General features: G+C 42.4%; 1 protein-coding gene across 2 annotated transcripts in view; it reads right to left on the reverse strand.

Annotated features, from left to right (window-relative positions):
- Positions 1-20506, reverse strand: part of xylt2 (xylosyltransferase II) — a 65186-nt gene that overhangs the window by 27715 nt on the left and 16965 nt on the right. For both annotated transcript variants that reach the window (XM_078401200.1, XM_078401198.1), the window contains exons 2-4: positions 13626-14100; positions 7166-7341; positions 5725-5927 (exon numbers count right to left, since the gene is read on the reverse strand). In XM_078401200.1, coding sequence (XP_078257326.1) covers positions 5725-5927; positions 7166-7341; positions 13626-14100 — 854 coding nt within the window. The remainder of the gene's footprint in view (positions 1-5724; positions 5928-7165; positions 7342-13625; positions 14101-20506) is intronic.

Consider the following 20506-nt stretch of genomic DNA (forward strand, 5'->3'; position numbering starts at 1 on the left):
TCTCTCTCCCTTTCTTAAAAAGTGGGGTTACATTGGTTGCCCTCCAGTCCACAGGAACTGATCCAGAGTCTATAGAACATTGGAAAATGATCACCAATGCATCCACGATTTCTAGGGCCACCTCTTTGAGTATTCTGGGATGCAGACCATCAGGTCCTGAGGATTTATTTGCCTTCAGTCCCAACAGTTTACCTAACACCATTTCCTGACTAATGTGGATTCCCTTCAGCTCCTCCCTCCCACTAGATCCTCGGTCCCCATGTATTTCTGGGAGATTGTTTGCATCTTCTTGAGTGAAGACAGAACCAAAGTGCTCATTTAACTGTTCTGCCATTTCCTGTTTCCCATTTTAAATTCACCTGTCTCTGTTTGTAAGGGACCTGCAATTGTCTTCACTAATCTTTTCCTTTTTACATATCTAAAGAAGCTTATTAGTCAGATTTTATATTCTCGCAAGCTTTCTTTTCATTCTCTTTTCCCCCCTCTTAATTAACCGTTTTGTCCTCTGTTGAGTTCTAACGTACGGATAGAAAATTTCATTATTTGACAATTAAGATAAATTTTATGTCTGTACAATTGCTTGGAAAGTTTGCTGTCCAGAGAAATACTAAAAAACCAGAAATACATTTTTCATTTCTTTACGTAAAAAATTTTTTTTTAGAAAACAATGGGCAATGTACACAAAGTTAATATCGTGGTCTCCCAGCACACAAGAGATTTGTTTTCAGAACAAACTCATATAACTAATGTTCCGTAGTATAAGATGATATCAAAGTGAGGATGTTCCACTCTACATCGATATAGGTCCTCCCCAGGTAATGACAGGATGTATTCCTGAGAACTGTTGGTTACCCAAATAGTTCACAGGTTGAAAATGTAGCTGCCGGCAGTATATTTGAATAAAAATATAGACCAATCCAGGGGAATCTGTAGTTAAACCTGGGAATGTCAGATCATTCAGATTTCTCTGCAAGGTGCAATGAGTCAAGAGTGTTTTATTGTCACATGTCCCATATAGAACAATGAAATTCTTACTTGCAGCAACCCCACAGAATATGTAAAAATAGTACACGGTAAACAATATAATAAACGAGAGAAAAAAACGTTCAGTGTGTATATATACACAAACTCACAAATACACACATATACAGATCATATATATATTACACTCGCACACATACGTACACACAACAAAAAAACAATAATTGCAATAATAACACTAGGGCCAATGATAGTTCCACGAACCAAGTTCCAACATTGCAGAAGATACCTGCAGCTCTGCAGGATCCAGCAAGTCCACCCCTCTGGACTCCCAAATGTTTGTTCATATGTACAAACTGTCTACATGTCGGACGGTCATAATCTGGGGAGGACCTGCATTATTTAGGTCACAACTAAAGAGATACTCAATGAAATCTACAAAAATCATGGGGAATTCCCTTTGCTGTTTGGAATAATATCTAGCACAATGGAAGATGGAGTGGTTGATCAATCATCTCCACCACAGGACATCTTTGTGGGTGCTCCTCACGGTAGTGTCTTAGACCCAACCATCTTCAACTGGTATATCTATGATCTTCCTTCAATCGTAAGGTCAGAAATAGGGTTATTTGCGGATGTTTGCACAACGTTCAGCACCATTTGCGGCTCTTCCGATAATGAAACACAAAAAAATGCAGCCAGACCTGAACAATAGGCAAGCGTGGGGCGTTAAGTAGCAAGTAACATTGATACCACATAAGTGCCAGGCAATGATGATATCCAACAGAAGAAAACCCAGCTCTCTCCCATTGACATTTAATGGAATTACTGTCACCAAATCCTCCACTATCAATATCCTGGGCACTACCATTGACCAGAAACTGAGTTGGAGTAGCCATGTACACAATGTGCCTTCAGTAGTAAATCAGAAGCTAGGAACAACACCTCTCCTAACTCCTCAAACCTGTTTAATATTCACAAGGTTTAAGTCAGTAGCGCCATGGAATACTCTCCATTTGCCTGGATGGGTGCGATTTCAACACTCAGGAAGCTGGACATTATTCAGGACATAACGGCCCATGTGAGAAGCACCCCATCAATAACCATTCATGCACCACCACCAACGCAGCACTATACCATGCAGCACTGCAGCAACTCACCAAGGCTCCTTAGACAGCACCTTCCAAACCTACGACCTCTACGAGCTACAAGGACTGGGCAAAAAAAAAGCATGGAAACATCACCACCTGGCAGTTGAACTCTAAGCAACACAACTTCCCGATTTGGAAATATACCACCGTTCCTTCACCACCACTGGGCCATAGTCCTGGAACTCCCTAACAATACCAACATCTCAGGGGCTACAGCAGTTCAGGAAGACAGGTCACCACACCTTCTCAGGGGCAATAAGGGATGGGCAATTAAATGTTGGCTCAGCTTGCGAAACCCACATCCCTTGAATGAATATAAAAAAAGACATACGGCTTCAAAACACACTAGAGTTGGAATATTTATTTTGCCTTTCAACAAAATTAGAGCACTGGAATACTAATTTGACATCAGGTGAAACAAGGAGGCAACTCAGAGGCTATTGCAGGATTCACCTTCTGCTCTATGAAATCACAATGACATGGTCCATAAATGTTCAGGGTGCCTCTGAGCCCAGACCTCACAGCACCTCGACATTTAACAAATCATACTCTTTGCTGCTGCAGCCTGGATCCACTTTTCCTGGGATATATGAGGGAATTAGGACCATCAACCTCACTCATTTCAGGTTAGTAAATAAATTAAAAACATCAGCTGGGTACGAAAGAAAATAGCAATGAGAGCAAATAGGATAGCTGTGTGGCAGAAGGCTTCCTGCTGGTATTATATCCTGGCAGATCTTTAACCGACCTGTACAATATGTCAGTGCGGTAGTGACAGTCTAAACTAATACGATTGTAATAATAGTTCTAAAACGAATGAAAGATGGAAAGCTAATGGTTGTAAATAGTTTTTTACTCATTACAGGTGAAGGGTAAACGGCAAGATGCCAATTAAATAAACCAGTTCAAAGAAATAGGAAATATGTGATGAAATACTAGAACAGTAAGTCATATTAGAGTGTGTGATGCAAATATATATTCCTTGCAAATTCAACTTGGACATAGCAATGGGTACTGTGACAAGGCTACAAGACATCAGTACTGGGAGCAAATTATATCAAGTTTTAAAGTCTGCAGAGAACATAGGGAAAATAGTGGCGGGTAAAGACCTTCCGGCACCTTCCGTCCCCATCCATCAAAGTAGTTTTTTTTCATAAAAAACAAAGTGCTGGAGTAACTCAACGGGTCAGACAGCATCTCTGGAGAACATGGATAGGTGACATTTTGGGTCAGGACCCTACTTCAGACTGAATTCTTCAATCCTTATCTCATATCTTCTGTTTTTTTATATCTGTTTCATATCTTCTGGCCTTTGTCCAGCCATCCCCCAAAAAAGCACTTTTATCCACCTCACTTGCCAGGCTTTGTCTAGCCCCTCATCTCTCCCTCTCTTTCTCCCCCTCCACCACAATCAGTCCGAAGAAGTGTCCTGAGCCGAAATGTTACCTATCCATGTTCTTCCGAGATGCTGCCTGACCCACTGAGTTACTTCAGCATTTGTAGTTCCTTGTTTCTTCATATTTTTCCATCTTGTTCTGTTGCATGTTGATTCATGCAGGGGCAGTCTTCCAAGTACACCACAAACATGTTCACTGCACGTCTCTAGTCTGGCAGACCAACCCCAATTTGCGCATTTATTCGTCATTTGGTAATTTGGGTTCTCTGGCAGCTTTGTATCATGGGTATGGTCCAAGCCTTTGCTAGGGCAGGAAGCCACCCGGCTGCCTTGATGTGCAGACTGACACGAGTGCTCAGGTCTCTAAGTCACACTGTCATCTCTTTGATGGTAGTCACAACTGTGGGCTGAATAATCCTACAATCTCGAGGAAGCTCCTGAACAAAGCCAGGCATTTGGGTGTTCTGGAGTGACTGAACAGGAGTGTCTTATGTTCTCTGCCTGTTCCTCTCTGCATTGGCTAGCTAGTGTTCTGAATGTTCAGAGGCACCAACACAGTGAAGGCGAAACCATTCAATAATGGTTTCAGCCAAGCTGTGATGATTCAATAGTTGTTGTTTAGGAATGAGACAACTTTCTGCCTGTGTTTGGAACATTTCCATACCAGGCAAGCATATTTGGCAATGGAATAATATAAAGCAAGAACATAAAGTTCTGATCAGAGCTGTACACCCTGTTTTGAGTTTACTAGCTTCTGAATGGTGTTATTTTGTGCATAGTATTTTGAACTTAAATAAGGGTAACTATGGTGGCATGAAAGCAGAATCAGCTAAAGTAAACTGGGCTAAGGAATCAGTCTATTCAGATGCAACGAAAGACATTTAAATAGATTTTTCAGGCAACAGACAAGCTACACTCCAATGAGAAAGGAAAATTCCTAGGAGATAACACAAAAGTTAAAGATAGCGAGAAAATTTAAAAACCTAAATGAAACAATTGCATAAAGATGGATGTGTCAGGTTAGAAAATTGAATGTAATTTAAGAAACAGAAATGAATGATTAATAAGTAAACAATTGCATACTAGATTGACAGCCTCATATATGAAAACAGGTAAGTTTCTATAGATACTTTGGTCTTAATTAAATTGACTTTGAAAGTGACCATTAAGATGAATTAGCAATCTTGCGACTGCCAAACATGGAGATCCTAACCTTGCAGCACACAGGCACAGTGAGAACTTTGCCTGGAAGTGCCAGGGAGGTCTCCATTATTCCCTGAAACACGGCCGCCAGTGCATCCTCCAAGTATAAATAAAACATCGAGGCCTACATTCACTCCACTCTCACACCATCCTCCTGGCCAACACACAGTTCCTAGAAAATAATACTGAGGATCCGAGGACAAGATTGCTTTCCCACAGGGAGCGGGAATGCTGTGTACTCTGTATCACAGAAACATGGCTCATCTCCAGCTCTCCAGACTCTGCCCTTCAGCCCAAAGGGTTCTCAGTCCTTCGCATGAAGGCATCATCAGGAAAAGGGAGAGGTGGTGCGTCTAACGCGAGGTAAACTCTTCATGGTGCTCATTCACGTCAGTCTTGTCCAACTCCTGCTCCTCACACCTGGAACATCGAGCAGTGAAGTGCTGTCCCTTCTACCTCCCAAGGGAATTCACCTCTGTCATCATGATTGCAATCCACATCACACACTAGGCAGATGTTCTGTGAGCTCTTGAACTATATGCCTTGGACAAAAAGCACCTGAAAGTGTCCTCATTGCCTTCTCCATCACTGCCAGGGTCTTCAACACGGCTAGCTTGAAGAAGACACAAGAGACTACAGAAGCTGGAATCTTGAGCAAAAAAAAAAGTTTCCCGAGGAGGGAGGACAAAATATCAAGTAGAGTTTCTCTTGACACCGTTTGTTGGCAGGGCAATGAGCTCCCTGTCATCAGAGAACATTCTAATGTTTATCCCAGGATTTCACATTTACACACATTAACAACTGGTTGCTTGGGGACTCTGATTGGAAGCTATTACCATGTGTGGAACTATGCCTGAAATTTCGAAAGTGATGGGAGAGTACAGCAAATATTGCGGCCACCACAAAATGGTATCCAAATAGAATCAGTTTCACTTCAAGAGTTCCAAACGGAAACTCATACATGTTGCTTCCTTATTATTCAAGGATACTGACCTGGTGGGGTAGTCGGTGGCACTCAAGTTAATGAAATAGTCCCAGTGCCAGTCAGTCATTTCCAGTAGATCCTTCATGCAGTGCAGGTACATCTTCAGTAGGCTTGCCCCTCCCCATATTGTGACCATCCGCCATGGAGTTACACGGATGTTTGGGTATTGCTGTGCCAGTTGCATGACCTCTCTGTGCAAATAGTTAGAGCGCTGCAGGAACAGAAAGGCAGAAGCTGTAAATAGTGACTGAAATAACTATTCATCATCTTCCACCCCTCTTTTCATCAGAACACTCTCCATTTATCCATGGTTACCTTTCTACAGGTAGTACATGGTTAGCCTGGAGTGAGTTCAGAAAACATTCACAAGTATGTTACTGGGATTAGAAGGCCTGAATAGAGAATAGGAGAGAATGGATAGGTTGGGATTTTTCCCCATGAAGGAGCTGAGGGGTGACCTTATAGGGGGTATATAAACACATGCGGGGCATAGATAGATGGATCCAAATGAAAGGAGTCTAAGAGAGGCACAGGTTTAAACTGAGAGGAGTGTTTGAAGGGGTTCTGAGGGGCAAGATTTTCCATGCAGAGGGTGGTGGCATGGAAAATGCTGGAAAGTCTCAGCAGGTCAGGCAACATGTAACAAATATAAATATATTTCAGATCAGGAACCCTTTGTCACACGTTCTGACGACAGCTGACGGGACTTGAACCATTGATTGTTTCACTTTTCACTGAGACTGCTGACTTACTAGGTTTTCCCAACATTTTCTGTTTTTGTTTCAGTTTAACAGTATCTGTAGTTTATTTAAATTATCATCTACCGTTTGATATTATTTCCGAACTCAACCACTGTTTAGAAACATGGAGAAAAGTTTCGGCCTCTATCTCCCTCCACTGCTCCATCACTCTACAAGATCTTTGCTGATCATTAATCATAGTTCTCCGCACTACATTTATCCAAACACCTTTTCTTTCATCACAGAACAAAAAACAAAAATCAGTCTCCACAGGAACATTTCCAGAGCTTCGAAGAGTCAGGAAGTAAGACTACAAAGGAATTAGCATGGTTGATGACACCAACCACCCATTCCCTACGATTTCAGTCCTTAAAGACCCAGCTTTTATTTAAAAGTACCCCATACCTTGCTCTGGACTGCTTTCATTGATCAATTGAAGCACCTATAAGAGATGCAGGATTCACAAACATAGCATCAGTAACTGCCTTCCTAAATTTGCTCTTCTATCCAACTGGTGAATCGGTGCTATACTTCCCCCTGAGGCAAGTACTTTCTGGGGCTTAGTTCCCCATAGTTCCCACAATTTCACTCCTTGTCATATTTTTAACTTGCGTTCTTGCAATTGAAACCAATTCACTACTCTTTACACCTGCGTGTACAGTCCAACAAATGTAACACACAGGTGAAGTCAGAATTATGGAGTGCATACCTTGTCAACATGGATGTAGTAGAAGTGGCGCTGGTGATAGATGGCCTTGATCATCCGCTTAAGCTGCCTGATGGCTCTGCCGTGAACGACAAGGACATATGCAATTCTAATCGGGTTCTGGATGGATGTTAGATCCACACTGCTATCTTCCCATTGGATGATACTGTTGGGTTTCCCTACAAAGAAACATTATTAATTAGTACAATTGCTCGAACCATGTAAGGCGAATGCATTTTCCACAAGATCTTTCCCGTTTATTTTCTCAATTCTCTCTTCTCTTCCCACTACTGAAACCACCAGCCTCCAGCATACGATTCCTTTGAGCACCTTGATCAAATAATAAATGGTGAGATGCATGACTGAAAACAAGAGCATCAAGTCCATAGCTTCCTGAAAGTGACAACATAACTAGAAGGGTGGTAAAAGCAGCATGCTGCAAAGTCAACTCCACAGGTCGGGGTGTTGAGCATAAAAATCTGGAAATCATATTGCAGTGCTAAACAACTTTGGTTAGGCCACGTTCAGAATATTGTGTGCAGTTCTAGTTGTTTCATTACAGGAAGGATTTGGAGAGGGTGTAGAAGACGTTCAGCAGGATGTTGACAGGCGACACAAGAGACTGCAGGTGTTGGAATCTGGAACAACAGACAGTCTGCTGGTGGTACTCAGAGGGTCGAGCAGCAAGTGTGTGATGGGACGGGGTGGGGGTGGAGGACGAATTGTCGACATTTCCAGTCGAAACCTGATGCTCGATTCACCAAGTTCCTCAAGCAGATTGTCAACAGGACGATGGTTATGGTATTAGTTATGAGAGATTCAACAAACTTGGATTATTTTCTTAGGGTGACCTGATCAAAGTTCATAAAATAATGACGGTGTAAAGTAGATTGGCATTGTCCCAAGATAGAAATGTCAAATACTAGAGGGCATAGCTTTAAGATTTGTGACAGCACCCCCTTTGAATGCCACTCTGATCCCTATCGCTGGCTGAGGCCAGGAGAGGCCTATCTTCAGCATCATTGGCAACAGTTAAGTCCATATAGCTGATACTGGTTTGGCCACCTCAACCTGGACAGTCTACTCCCTATAAATCCCAGGCCATCTAGCCAGAGGAGAGAAAGAGGGAGAGAGAAAGCGGGAGAGAGGGAGAGGGACAGTTTGGAGGCCATTAAGGAATTGTAATTTAAAATATGATGTATTTTACATGAATGTTCCATCTAACAGGTTTTGAAATCTAATCAAAGGAAACTGCAAAGATATAAAGTTATAAATTAGCTCTGGTGGACTGGGAAAGTACATTAAAAGGACCCAATGACTGGCATGCCAAGATTCTGAAAGAATTGACAACAGAAGCACTGGTTGCCATACTCCAAAATTCTAAATTGATTCTAATAGAATGGAAGGGAACAAACATTATCCTACCGTATAAGAAAAAGGGAGAGTGTAAATGGGGGATCAAAAGAGCAGTTACATGAAATTAATGCTGGAGTCTATTACTATGAAAGTGATAGCAGGGGAGTTACACAATATTAGGACTGGCCAATCAAGGATTTATCAAATATTTGTTTTCTGAGGTTACAACAGGTAGATAAGATAAGGAGAAATAAGAGGATGTGGTGAATTTGAATTCCAGAGTGTTTTAATAAGGGAAGTTTTTCAATAAGCAAAAATCAAACTGCTGAAGGAACTCAGTGGGGCATCTGTGGGGGAAAAGGAATTGACGATGTTTTAGGTCTACACCCTGCAACAGGACTGACACTGCATTTGTGTGTGGCATCTCTTATATCTCCAGGTCCTTCAACAAAATTACATTATACGCAATTGAGGTGAAACACTGCTCTGGACAGGAATGGTTAATGGACAGAAAGCGGAAAAAGAATAAATGGGTCATTTTCACGTAGGATCACCTCCTGCCAGCATGTCCAGGTGCCACAGACCCCCTGCGAGTGGTCTCCCACTCCACAGATGGTCCACAAGTACTGGCTGCCTGTATTGTAATATTGTCCATGGAACCCGGCTGTCTGTACCATGAAACCTGGCTACAGATATTGTATTTGTTGAGCTAAATGTCAAACGTTTCAGAGTTTCCAATCCACCAACTGCACTCGTTTCAGTGGTGTCATACATGGAATCTAAGCCAGCACACACAAAATGGGCCAAGCTGGCACCCTCCCATGCCATAAAGAAATATGAAACCTGTTGTTCTGTGAACTTTTCGAATGAAGATCTTCATTTCTGTGTGACTTTCAGATGTGTGTGACTGATATGCTATTTTAATACAATTAAAAGCAATAAGAACTCTTTACATTCTTCTAAAGAATGCAGATCCAATATATTTTTATCCGTTCATGATAGGACAGGCCTTTCACCTCATGCATTAGCCTTGTGAATCTCAACTGGGCTGCCTGTAATACTAGTGCGGTACACTCCAGCTTTCCTAGAAAAACATCCATTTTGTGATTTTCTGCATTGTGAACACTTGAAAAAATTGACAAATTTGCTATTTCTTTCACATAGTGTTTTAGTTGTTTTCTCACATAAATTACATTAGAGCAAATTTCTATTCTGTACCTCTGTATCCAATCAATCAACCGGAGTCACAAGATCTTGATCCAAGTTTGCCCTCTGTCCACGTAATTTCATGTTATCAGCAAGCTTGGATACTTTACAATGTATCTCCTCCAACAAGTCATTAATAAACGAGTAATTGCTGCAGGCGTGGGTCACTTTGCAACTTTACGTCCTGAAAGATTTAATTTATTTAACTGCTGCCTTCTGTGTGATAACCAGCTTCAGCTCCAACTCGACACACTTCCTCCATTACTGTGAGTTCTTGTCTTCGTAACAACCTTTTACGTGGCACCTGATTAATGCCATCTGGAAAACTGACTAAACTGCATGTATTGAAAGAACTGCAGATGCTGGTTTTAAATCGGAGGTAGACACAAAATGCTGGAGTAACTCAGCGGGACATGCAGCATCTCTGGAGAGAAGGAATGGGCGACGTTTTGGGTCGAGTCTGAAGAAGGATCTCGACCCGAAACGTCACCCATTCTTTCTCTCCAGAGATGCTGCCTGCCCCGCTGAGTTACTCCAGCATTTAAACTGCATTTGTAGTCCTTTCGATTTGGCTCTCTTAATGAATCTTTAAACAATTCCAGCCAATTTGTCATACGAGTTTCCTTTCATAAAAAAACATGCTGACTTGGTCTGAGTACATTAAGCCTCTTTAAAGAACCAGCTATTTCTAGACAACTCACATCTTGCTCACAATAGATATTCAGATAATTGGCCTAAATATTCTTGCTTTTTCTTTCCCTTCTTTGAACGTGGGCATCACATTTGTAGGTTACCAGTTCATTGGTACCCTCTTAGAGCAGCTCTGGAAATTGTCAACTCATGCCTCTATGACCTCTGCAGCAACTTCCTTTCAAAGCTTTGGGTGTGGGAAATCATATTCAGGTGACTTGTCTATCATTATCCACGTTAATCTTTCTTGTGAAAGGAATTGTTACAAGCTCATTTCTTCTATTCGAAACTAGCCCATCTGCTGGTCTTAGAATAAAGTAACCCCTCATTATAGGGGGTTGGGTGTCGGGGAATGGAGTCCGTTATTGCCAATTGTCTGTTATAATCAAATAAGGTATTATTATTGTATAACTAGTAGAAACAAACAACTGCAGTTGTTGATTAAGACACAAAATGGACAAATTGCTGGAGTAACTTGGCAGGTCAGGCAGCATCTCTAGAGAACATGGATAGTTGACGTTTCGGGTCGAGACCCTTCTTTAGACTCTCGATCTGGAGATGGGCCTGGAAACCAGCTGAGTTGACGGCACCGGCCTGCTGACGGCCGGGAGAGAGGCGAGAATCAGTCTAGTCAATGGTCGTGCCCCATGGGCGGCCTGAGTACAGGCAAGGGTCGGCAGTGGCAAGCATGGCCAGGAAGTAGCCGAGGAAGCTGTGCAGCAGTAGGTCCGGCCTGGAAGCCGAGGAAGCTGTGTTGTGTGGGTAGGTCCGGCCTGGAAGCGGCTGGGGAGGTGATGTGAGCCAGGTGTGGCGTCAGCAGCCTGACTTGGAAGCGGCCATGCAAGAACAACCTGCAAGAGCAACTGCTAGTGACTTTCTACCGTTGCACCATCGAGAGTGTGTTGACGTACTGTATTTCTATGTGGTACACTAGCAGCTCAGAGGCAAACAAGAAAGCCCTTCAGAGGGTCATCAACTCTGCAAAGAAAATCATTGGTTGCCCACTGCCCTCTCTAGAGGAACTGTACTCCGTCCGCTGCCTCAGCAGATCAGCCAACATCCTGAGGGATCCTTCCCACCCTGGTCATCAGCTGTTCAGGTCCATTACATCACGGACTAATAGACTCAAGAACAGCTTCTACCCCAGCGTCATACATGAGCTGAACACTGCCAGACACTCACATAAAACTGAATGGAAGGAACGGAACTGATCGGAACACATTCAGTTACTTGTCAGAAAACATAAGCCTCAATTTAATACATGTTTACATCCTACTGCACTTATATTGCTTAACATTTGCCAAACTTATTACAGGTTACACCGGACCACACCTTATATTTAATTACATTATTTATTTTTTATTTATTTTTAAACGGCACTACCGATGCATTTGCGATATGTTAGCTCTCATTACTGTGCAATAACTTGCTGTCTTGATTGCACTGTACACTGCCTTGACCGTATTGCAATTGTTTTGTCTATATTGTATTAGAGGTCAGTTTGTTTAATTCAGTAGATTAGGTTTAGCCTGTTATGGATAAAGGTTTATCCTTTGTACTGTCTGCTGTGTGTGATTGCATCATCTGGACTGCTTTAATTTTATTGTACTTTGTGTAGTGACAATAAAGGTTTTTTACATTTTTTTACATGATAATGGTGCTATCTGGGGGTGAGGTGGGCAGTTGGGCCTAGAAGCAGCTGAGGAGGTGATGTTGGCTGGGGGTGGCATCAATAGGTCCGTCTACTACAACCAATATTCATTATAAAGAGTCCATTGAAACAAGGGCTTATTGTATTTGCAATGTCTACCTCTGAAGACTCATGTACTCTTCCTGATGCTTATGTTGTTTGGAGTATTTGTCTCCACCAGCTCCCCTAGGTTCCAAACACCCATGTATATATTCTTTCCTCAGATTCCCTCTAACCCTTTACATAAACTAATGCCTCTGGTTTTAAATATCTTCGTTATGGCGATGTTTCTTACGTACAGCCTATCATAATTTTGTCAGGTGCCAGGCTCAGCCTCTTCCATTATACGGAAAAGAAACCAGTCTACCTAGTCTCAGTCTAGTCTACATTGGCCTTCATCAGTCAGAATATTAAGTATAGAAAAGGACACCAAATGCTGGAGTAACTCAGCAGGTCAGACAGCATCTCTGGGACATGGATAGGTGGCGTTTCAGGTCGAGATCCTTATTTAGAAGTTGGAATGTCGTGTTACAGTTGTACCAGATGTTGGTGAGGCCACATTTGGAGTACAGTGTTCAGTTTTGGTCACTCAGCTGTAGGAAGGATATCATTAAGCTAGGATAGAGTCCAGAGAGGATGTTGCCAGGACTAGAGGATCTGAGCTATCGGGAAAAGTTGGACAGGCTAGAACGTTATTCCTTGGCGTGCAGGAAGCTGAGGGGTGATGTTATCGAGGTGTATAAAATCATGAGGGGAATAGTTAAGGTGAAGCATAGAGTCCTTTAGCCACGGTAGGGAAATCAAAAACCAGAGTACATAGGCTTAAGTGAGAGGAGCAAGATTTAATAGAAATCTGAGGAACAACTTTTTCCACTCAGGGTGGTCTATCACAAGTACATAGGATGGTAAAGACAGCATTTGGCCCACTGGCCTTAATCTGTCAGAGAACTCAGGACACAAGACCCTGAGCTAGTGGGGAAGCTGGGCAAGCGATTACCTTATTCGTTGGAGGGCGGGATACTGAGGAGTGACATTATAGAGGAGTATAAAATCATGAGGACCGAGATAGGGTGAATGAGTTTTTTTCATAGGGTAGGGGATGAAGAACTAGAGGACAAAGGTTTAAGGTGAGAGGGGAAAGATTTAATAGGTACAGAGTGGCAACTTTATTACACGGAGGGTGGTGAACACGTGAAACAAGCTGGCAGAGGAGGTAGTTAAGGTAGACACAAAACAATATTTAAATGTAATTTGGACAGGTACATGGATAGAAAAGGTTTAGAAGGAAATGGGCCCAATCTGGGTAAATGGGAGATTTGGTCAACATGGACGTTGGGCCAAAGGGCCTATTTCCATGCTTTATGTCTTTATTTCGACAGCTAGGATACGATCCATGCTCTGGGAGCGCTGGATGTAAATAGACAATTTCTGAATGTTCCAACACTGAAACCTTTCGTAACGATAAAGGCTTGCAATAAACTCAGGAGTTGAAAGAAGTTAAACATTATTATTGCACTATACCTGAGAGGCGACAGAAACGAGGTACAGAGTGTGGCATCAGTTTCTCAGCCTGGTGTAAGCAGACCACATTGGCGATCTCTTGTTGGCACAACTGAGTGGTCGCCCTGGACAATGCAGACAGGGCATCCTTCCCTACAACATCACAGTTTGGAGAGAAGTCATTGCTGGTGGGCTGAGAGGCTCCTTCTACGCTGCCAACATCATTGTTCTTTGAGTCTCCTTTTACATCACTGACGTTTCTGCTGCTGGAGAGATTGCTCTGAATAACGTTGCTGAAGTGGATTCTTGGACCAACCCAGTGCCTCACTGCAGGTTTCTGCCTCAGTAATCTAGTCCTCAGTACACTGGCTGTGCTGCTTGGACGCTCCACGGCCTGTCTGCCTGCACTGTGCCGTCGGCTGGGCCCCAGGTGTCGGCTGTCAGAACTGTCCACCTCATTGCTGTCAGGTAGTTTGGTCCTCTTCTCCCTTCCTGTCTGCGGAAATAAACAGCATCACCCAAGTTACAAGCCTGGTTAAAAATCAAGAATTTACGCGCACTTCGTATTTTCACCACATTTTCCCATTCCATAATGGAATTTAGAATAGTTTTTGTTCTTTCAAATAAACTAAAATTCACCGTTCCTAAACCGCTCAACAATGTACAGATAAAATGATCTGTTGCAAAACCTTCATAAATACATACATCTTTATAAAATTACCATTGCGTTATAAATCTGCCTGTTTACTACACCGAAATTACTATGTTTGTTTCCTCTTGCCCCCAGTTATTCCTCCCACACTATTGAACTGGAGAACTTGCAGGATATTAGGTGTAAACTAAATCCACTTTAGTTTAGTTTAGAGATACAATGTGAAAACAAGTCCTTCGGCCCACCGAGACCACCCCAATCGTCGATCACCCAAACACAAGTTCTATGTTATTTCACTTTCAGATCTTGCACACTTGGAGCAATTTACAGAAGCTGATTAACCTACAAACCTGCACATCGGTGGAATATGGGAGGAAACCAGAGCACCTGATGGAAACATACGCATTCACAGGGAGAACATACAAACTCCACACAGACAGCACCTGTAGTGAGCATCGTACCTGGGTCTCTGGCGCTGTGATGCAACAGCTTTACCCCGCTGAGCCACTGAGCCACCCCACTTCATGATATCTGTTATCAATTTTAGTCGAGTTTTCATTACAATCAAATTCAAGTTTGCCAGCCTGCCCTGGATCCCATGGGCTTTTAACCTCTGGACCAGCTTATGAGTAGTTCTGCCATGATATGTTTCCATACCATGAATTGTATACAATGCAATTGATGAATTACAAAACTATTTGTATTCCACAATCCCAATGGTTATAATGCAATTTCAATTGGGAACTATACACTACTTACAAATCACTTAGGAAATTGCCAAGCAGAAAAAAGCTGTCTTGCAAAAAAGTGTAGAGAAAAAAATATTTCTATGTAAGCTCCCTGTGGTAATCAGAAACCATTGTCTCTTAAGAACACAGCCTGTCAGTTTCACTAAGGTGACCACTGAAACAGACAAGCAATCACTTCTATTGACACTACAATGATTATTAATGTATCATGCAGGTTTTAGTATTTTTAGCTTGGAGTAACAAAAATAAACTTAAAGCTATTAAAACACACTTTTTTTTAAAAAGCCTGCGGAAGAAAAAAGAGTTGTTATTGCAAGTTTAAAATGTTCTCACACTTAACCCTCTTTTCCTGATTGACATAATATTTTTTTAATGCAATTTTTATAACACAAGGCTTCTAGGAATGCAACTATTGCATATAGCAGAACCATCTGTACCATATTAAGCCTTGTCAAAGGCCTTGCTAAACTCCATGTAGACAATATCAACTGCACTTCTCTCACCAATATACTTGGTTAACTCCTCAAAAAATTTCAATCTAATTTGTGAAGCAGGACTTCCCATGACCAAAGGCAACCTGACTATCGCTCTGTCATGTTGGAAATTGAGGGGGGGACCCAACAGATCTATATAAAATTAAAAGGGACGTAGTTAGGGTAGTCAAATCAGTACCTTTATTTCATGGTAGAAATGTCAAAGACAAGAGGCCATAACTTTAAGGTCAAGGAGGGAAAGTTCAAAGGAGGTGCGTGGGGCAATTTTTTAATCACAGAGTAGTGGGTGCCTGGAACACGATTCCAGGGGTGGTGGTGAAAGCAGATACGATAGAAACTTAGAAAATAGGTGCAGGATGAGGCCATTTGGCCCTTTGAGCCAGCACCGCCATTCATTGTGATCTTGGGCTGATCATCCACAATCAGTAACCTGTGCCTGCCTTCTCCCCAAAATCCCTTGATTCCACTTGCCCCTAGAGCTCTAACTAACTCTCTTTTAAATTCATCCAGTGAATTAACCACCTCTGCCCTCTGCGGCAGAGAATTCCACAAATTCACAACTCTCTGGGTTAACAAGTTTCTTCTCACCTCAGTTTTAAATGGCCTCCCCTTTATTCTTACACTGTGGCCCCTGGTTCTGGACTCCCCCAACATTGGGAACATTTTTCCTGAATCTAGCCTGTCCAGTCCTTTCATAATGTTATACGTCTCTATAAGATTCCCTCTCATACTTCTAATACAAGTGAATACAAGCCGTCTTTCCAATCTTTCCTCATGCGACAGTCCCGCCATCCCGGGGATTAACCTCGTGAACCTATGCTGCACTGCCTCAATAGCAAGGACGTCCTTCCTCAAATTAGAAGACCAAAACTGCATACAATACTCCAGATATAGTTTCACCAGGGCCCTATACAACTGCAGGAGGGCCTCTACTCCTATATTCAAATCCTCTCGTTATGAAGGCCAACATGCCATTAGCTTTCTTCACTGCCTGCTGTACCTGCACGCTTACTTTCAGTGATTGGTGTACCAGGACACCCAGGTCTCGTTGCACTTCCCCTTTACCTAATCTGACACTATTGAGATAATAATCTGCCTCATTGTTTTTGCCACCAAAGTGGATAATCTCACATTTATCTATATTATACTGCATCTGCCATCTTTCTCAACCTGTCCAACCTCCTAACATTCTCTTCGCAGTTCACACTGCCACCCAGCTTTGTGTCATCTGCAAACTTGCTAGTGTCACTTCTAATTCCATCATCCAAATCATTAATATATATTGTAAATCTGCTCCAGCACCGAGCCTTGCGGCACTCCACTCACCACTGCCTGCCATTCTGAAAAGGACCTGTTTATTCCTACTATTGGCTTCCTGTCTGCCAACCAATTATCTATCCATGTCAATACCCTACCCCCTATCCCAGGTGCTCTAATTTTGCTCATCAATCTCCCGTGTGGGACCTTATCAAAGGTTTTCTGAAAGTCTAGATACACTACATCCACTGGCTCACCTTTATCCATTTTACTTGTCACATCCTCAAAAAATTCCAGAAGATTGGTTAAGCAGGATTTCCCCTTCACAAATTCATGCTGACTTGGACCAATCCTTTTACTGCTATCCAAATGCTCCATTAGTACCTCTTTAATAATTGACTCCAGCATCTTCCCCACCACCGATGTCAGGCTAACCTGAAAAGTGGGATAACATTAGCTACCTCCAATCCACAGGAACTGATCCTGAATCTATTAAACATTGGAAAATGATCACCAATGCATCCACGATTTCTAGAGCCGCCTCCTTCAGTACCCTGGGATGCAGACCACCAGGCCCTGGGGATTTATCAACCTTCAGTCCCATCAGTCTACCCAATACTATTTCTCGCCTATTGCAGATTTCTTTCAGTTTCTGTCTCCCTAGACCCTCCATCTTCTAGTACATCTGGGAGGTTGTTTGTGTGTTTGTATGTCCAAAGACGTACAGGTATGTGGGTTAATTGGCTGGGTAAATGTAAAAATTGTTCCTAGTGGGTGTAGGATAGTGTTAATGTGCGGGGATCACTGGGCGGCACGGACTTGGTGGGCCGAAAAGGCCTGTTTCCGGCTGTATATATATGATGATATGATATGAAGTACCTGTTCAACTCTTCTGCCATTTCCTTGTTACCCATAATAATTTCACCCGTTTCTGCCTTCAAGGGACCCACATTTGTCTTTACTAATCTTTTTCTCTTAACATACCTAAAGAAGCTTTTACTGGGATACTTTATATTCTTGGCCAGCTTCCCCTCATAATTCATCTTTTCACCCCGTATTGTTACCTTCTGTTGTCCTTTGAAAGTTGCCCAATCCTCTGGCTTCCCGCTACTCTTTGCTATGGTCTACACCTTTTCTTTTAGTTTTATTTTATCCCTAACTTCCCTTGTCAGCCACGGTTGCCTCTTACTTCCCTTAGAATCTTTCTTCCTCCTTGGAATGAAATGATCCTGCATCTTCTGGATTATGTTCAGAAATTCCTGTTCCACTGTCATTCCTGCTAGGATCCTTTTCCAGTTGACCTTGGCCAGCTCCTCTCTCTCATGCCTTCATAGTCCCCTTTGTTCAACTGCAACACTGCCACTTCTGATGTAACCTTCTCCCTCTCAAATTGCAGATTAAAACTAATCATATTATGGTCACCACCTCCAAGCGGTTCCTTTACCTTGAGTTCCCTTATTAAATCTGGTTCATTGGACAACACTAAATCCAGAATTGCCTTCTCTCTGGTAGGCTCCAGTACAAGCTGCTCTAAGAATCTATCTCGGAGGCACTCTACAAACTCCCTTTCTTGGGGTCCAGAACCAATCTGATTTTCCCAGTCTACCTGGATATTGAAATTCCTCCATAATTACAGTGGAATTACCTTTGTCACATGCCAGTTTTAACTCCTGCTGCAACTTACACCCTATATCCGGGCTACTGTTTGGGGGCCTGTAGATAACTCCCATTAGTGCCTTCTTACCTTTACAATTCCTCAACTCTATCCACAGTGACTCTACATCGTCAATCCCTATGTCACCCCTCACAAGGGACTGAATTTCATCTCTCACCAACCGAGCTACCCCACCTGCCTGTCCTTTCTTTCGGATGTATAACCCTGAATATTCAGTTCCCAGTCCCGATCCTCCTGCAACCACGTCTCTGTAATCCACACAATGTCATATCTGTCAATCTCTAACTGAGCCTCAAGCTCATCCACTTTACTTCTTATACTTCGCGCATTCATATATAATACTTTTAAACTATTACTCATCTCATCTTTCGCATCAATTCCCATTACACTTGGCCATACTCTCCTATCCCTTCGTGAGCTTTCTGCCCCATTAATTCTAGGGTCTTTCTTAACTTTTCCTATACTCTTTCCCTTTAACTCCATCCTTGTCTATCTCATTTGACACCCCCCCCCCCACACCCCCACTATTTAGTTCAAAGCCACTCGTGTAGCAGTGGCAAACCTACCTGCCAGAATGCTGGTCTCCTGCCTGTTGAGGTGCAACCCGTCCCTTTTGTACAATTCACCCGTATGCCAAAACAGATCCCAGTGGTCTAAAAATTTAAATCCCTGCCCCCTGCACCAGCTCCTCAGCCACACATTTAAATCCCCTGTCTCCCTGTTCCTGCCCTCACCAGCACGAGGAAGTGGAAGAAAACCGGAGACAACCACCCTGGAGGTCCTGCTTTCCAGCCTTCTTCCAAGCTCTCTAAAGTCGCGCTGCAGAATCTCTTTCCTCTTCTTCCCGACGTCGTTTGTGCCGACATGCACTACCACTTCCGTCTGCTCACCTTCACCCTTGAGGGTGCTTTTAATAGGCTTTTAGATGGGCACATAGATATGAAGGGAATGGAGGGATATAGATCATGTGCAGGCAGAGAAAATTAGTTTAATTAGACGTCATGCTCGGCAGATTTGTAACTGACATTCTGAATGAAGTAAATAGCAGAGAATGGAGAGCAAGGTGAGATAAAAAATAAAGGATTTGCAATGTTCTAATCTCTCAGTTATAGCAGCTTCCCCTCTGCAGGCCTCAATTCAGGTTGATATTCATGAAATCAACAGTTCATTATGATTTCAATTATTTGAAGTATTTTTTCACATTATTTGAAAATGTAGTAACTCAACACAAAACAATACAAAAGCATAAGCCACTCAATTAATTACTCTAGGCATAAAAATAAAATGACCAAGCCATTCTGCATGACATAGAAGGTAAATTGTATACTGTTCCGCAGTAATAGAGATCATCAAGTACTGCCTGGATGAATCTAAAGAAGATCTGCTGCTCAGATATTACTGATAAATTTTACCTGTGCAATTCCCGAGTTAGAATTCATTTAAAACAGTACAAGAGTTTCGAGAATAGACACAAAATGCTGGAGTAACTGAGCGGGACAGGCAGCATCTCTTGATGGAAGGAATGGGTGACGTTTCGTGTCGAGACTCTTCATCAGACAAGAGTTTCGAGCCTGTGCCTGAAAAATGCAGGAGTTTCGAGCCTGTGCCTGAAAAATATTGGCTTAAATTTGAGCAAATGATCCTGCCACGATTGGTAGAATTTTTATTGGACTGGAAACATTTGCAACACGGTGTAGTCAGTTACAAAATGTTTGATTCACAAGTTACCCAGATGTAAGCTGCTTTTTGATGCGTACCTGTCAAAATACTAGAGCGAATAAAACCCACAATTAACATCCAAAAATCTAGACATCAGAATCTCTGTGGTGATTAATTTAAAGTAAACTAAATTCACTTGCACTGTGACAAATCAGCTCACAAAGGCAGGAATAACTAAATAAATTCACGTCTTGAGATTTGAACACTGGCAGTTGCTCAGAAATTGAGAACTTGCCAACTCTAAACAAGTTCTCCTTTGTCAAGCAAACAGTCATTCAATCCAGCAATGGCAAGGAGACAAATATTAGGCATTCAAGATGGAGATGAGGAGAAATTTCTTCTCTCAGATAGTGAAC

The sequence above is a fragment of the Rhinoraja longicauda genome, chromosome 6 (assembly GCF_053455715.1).
Source record: "Rhinoraja longicauda isolate Sanriku21f chromosome 6, sRhiLon1.1, whole genome shotgun sequence".
Classification (NCBI taxonomy): domain Eukaryota; kingdom Metazoa; phylum Chordata; class Chondrichthyes; order Rajiformes; family Arhynchobatidae; genus Rhinoraja; species Rhinoraja longicauda.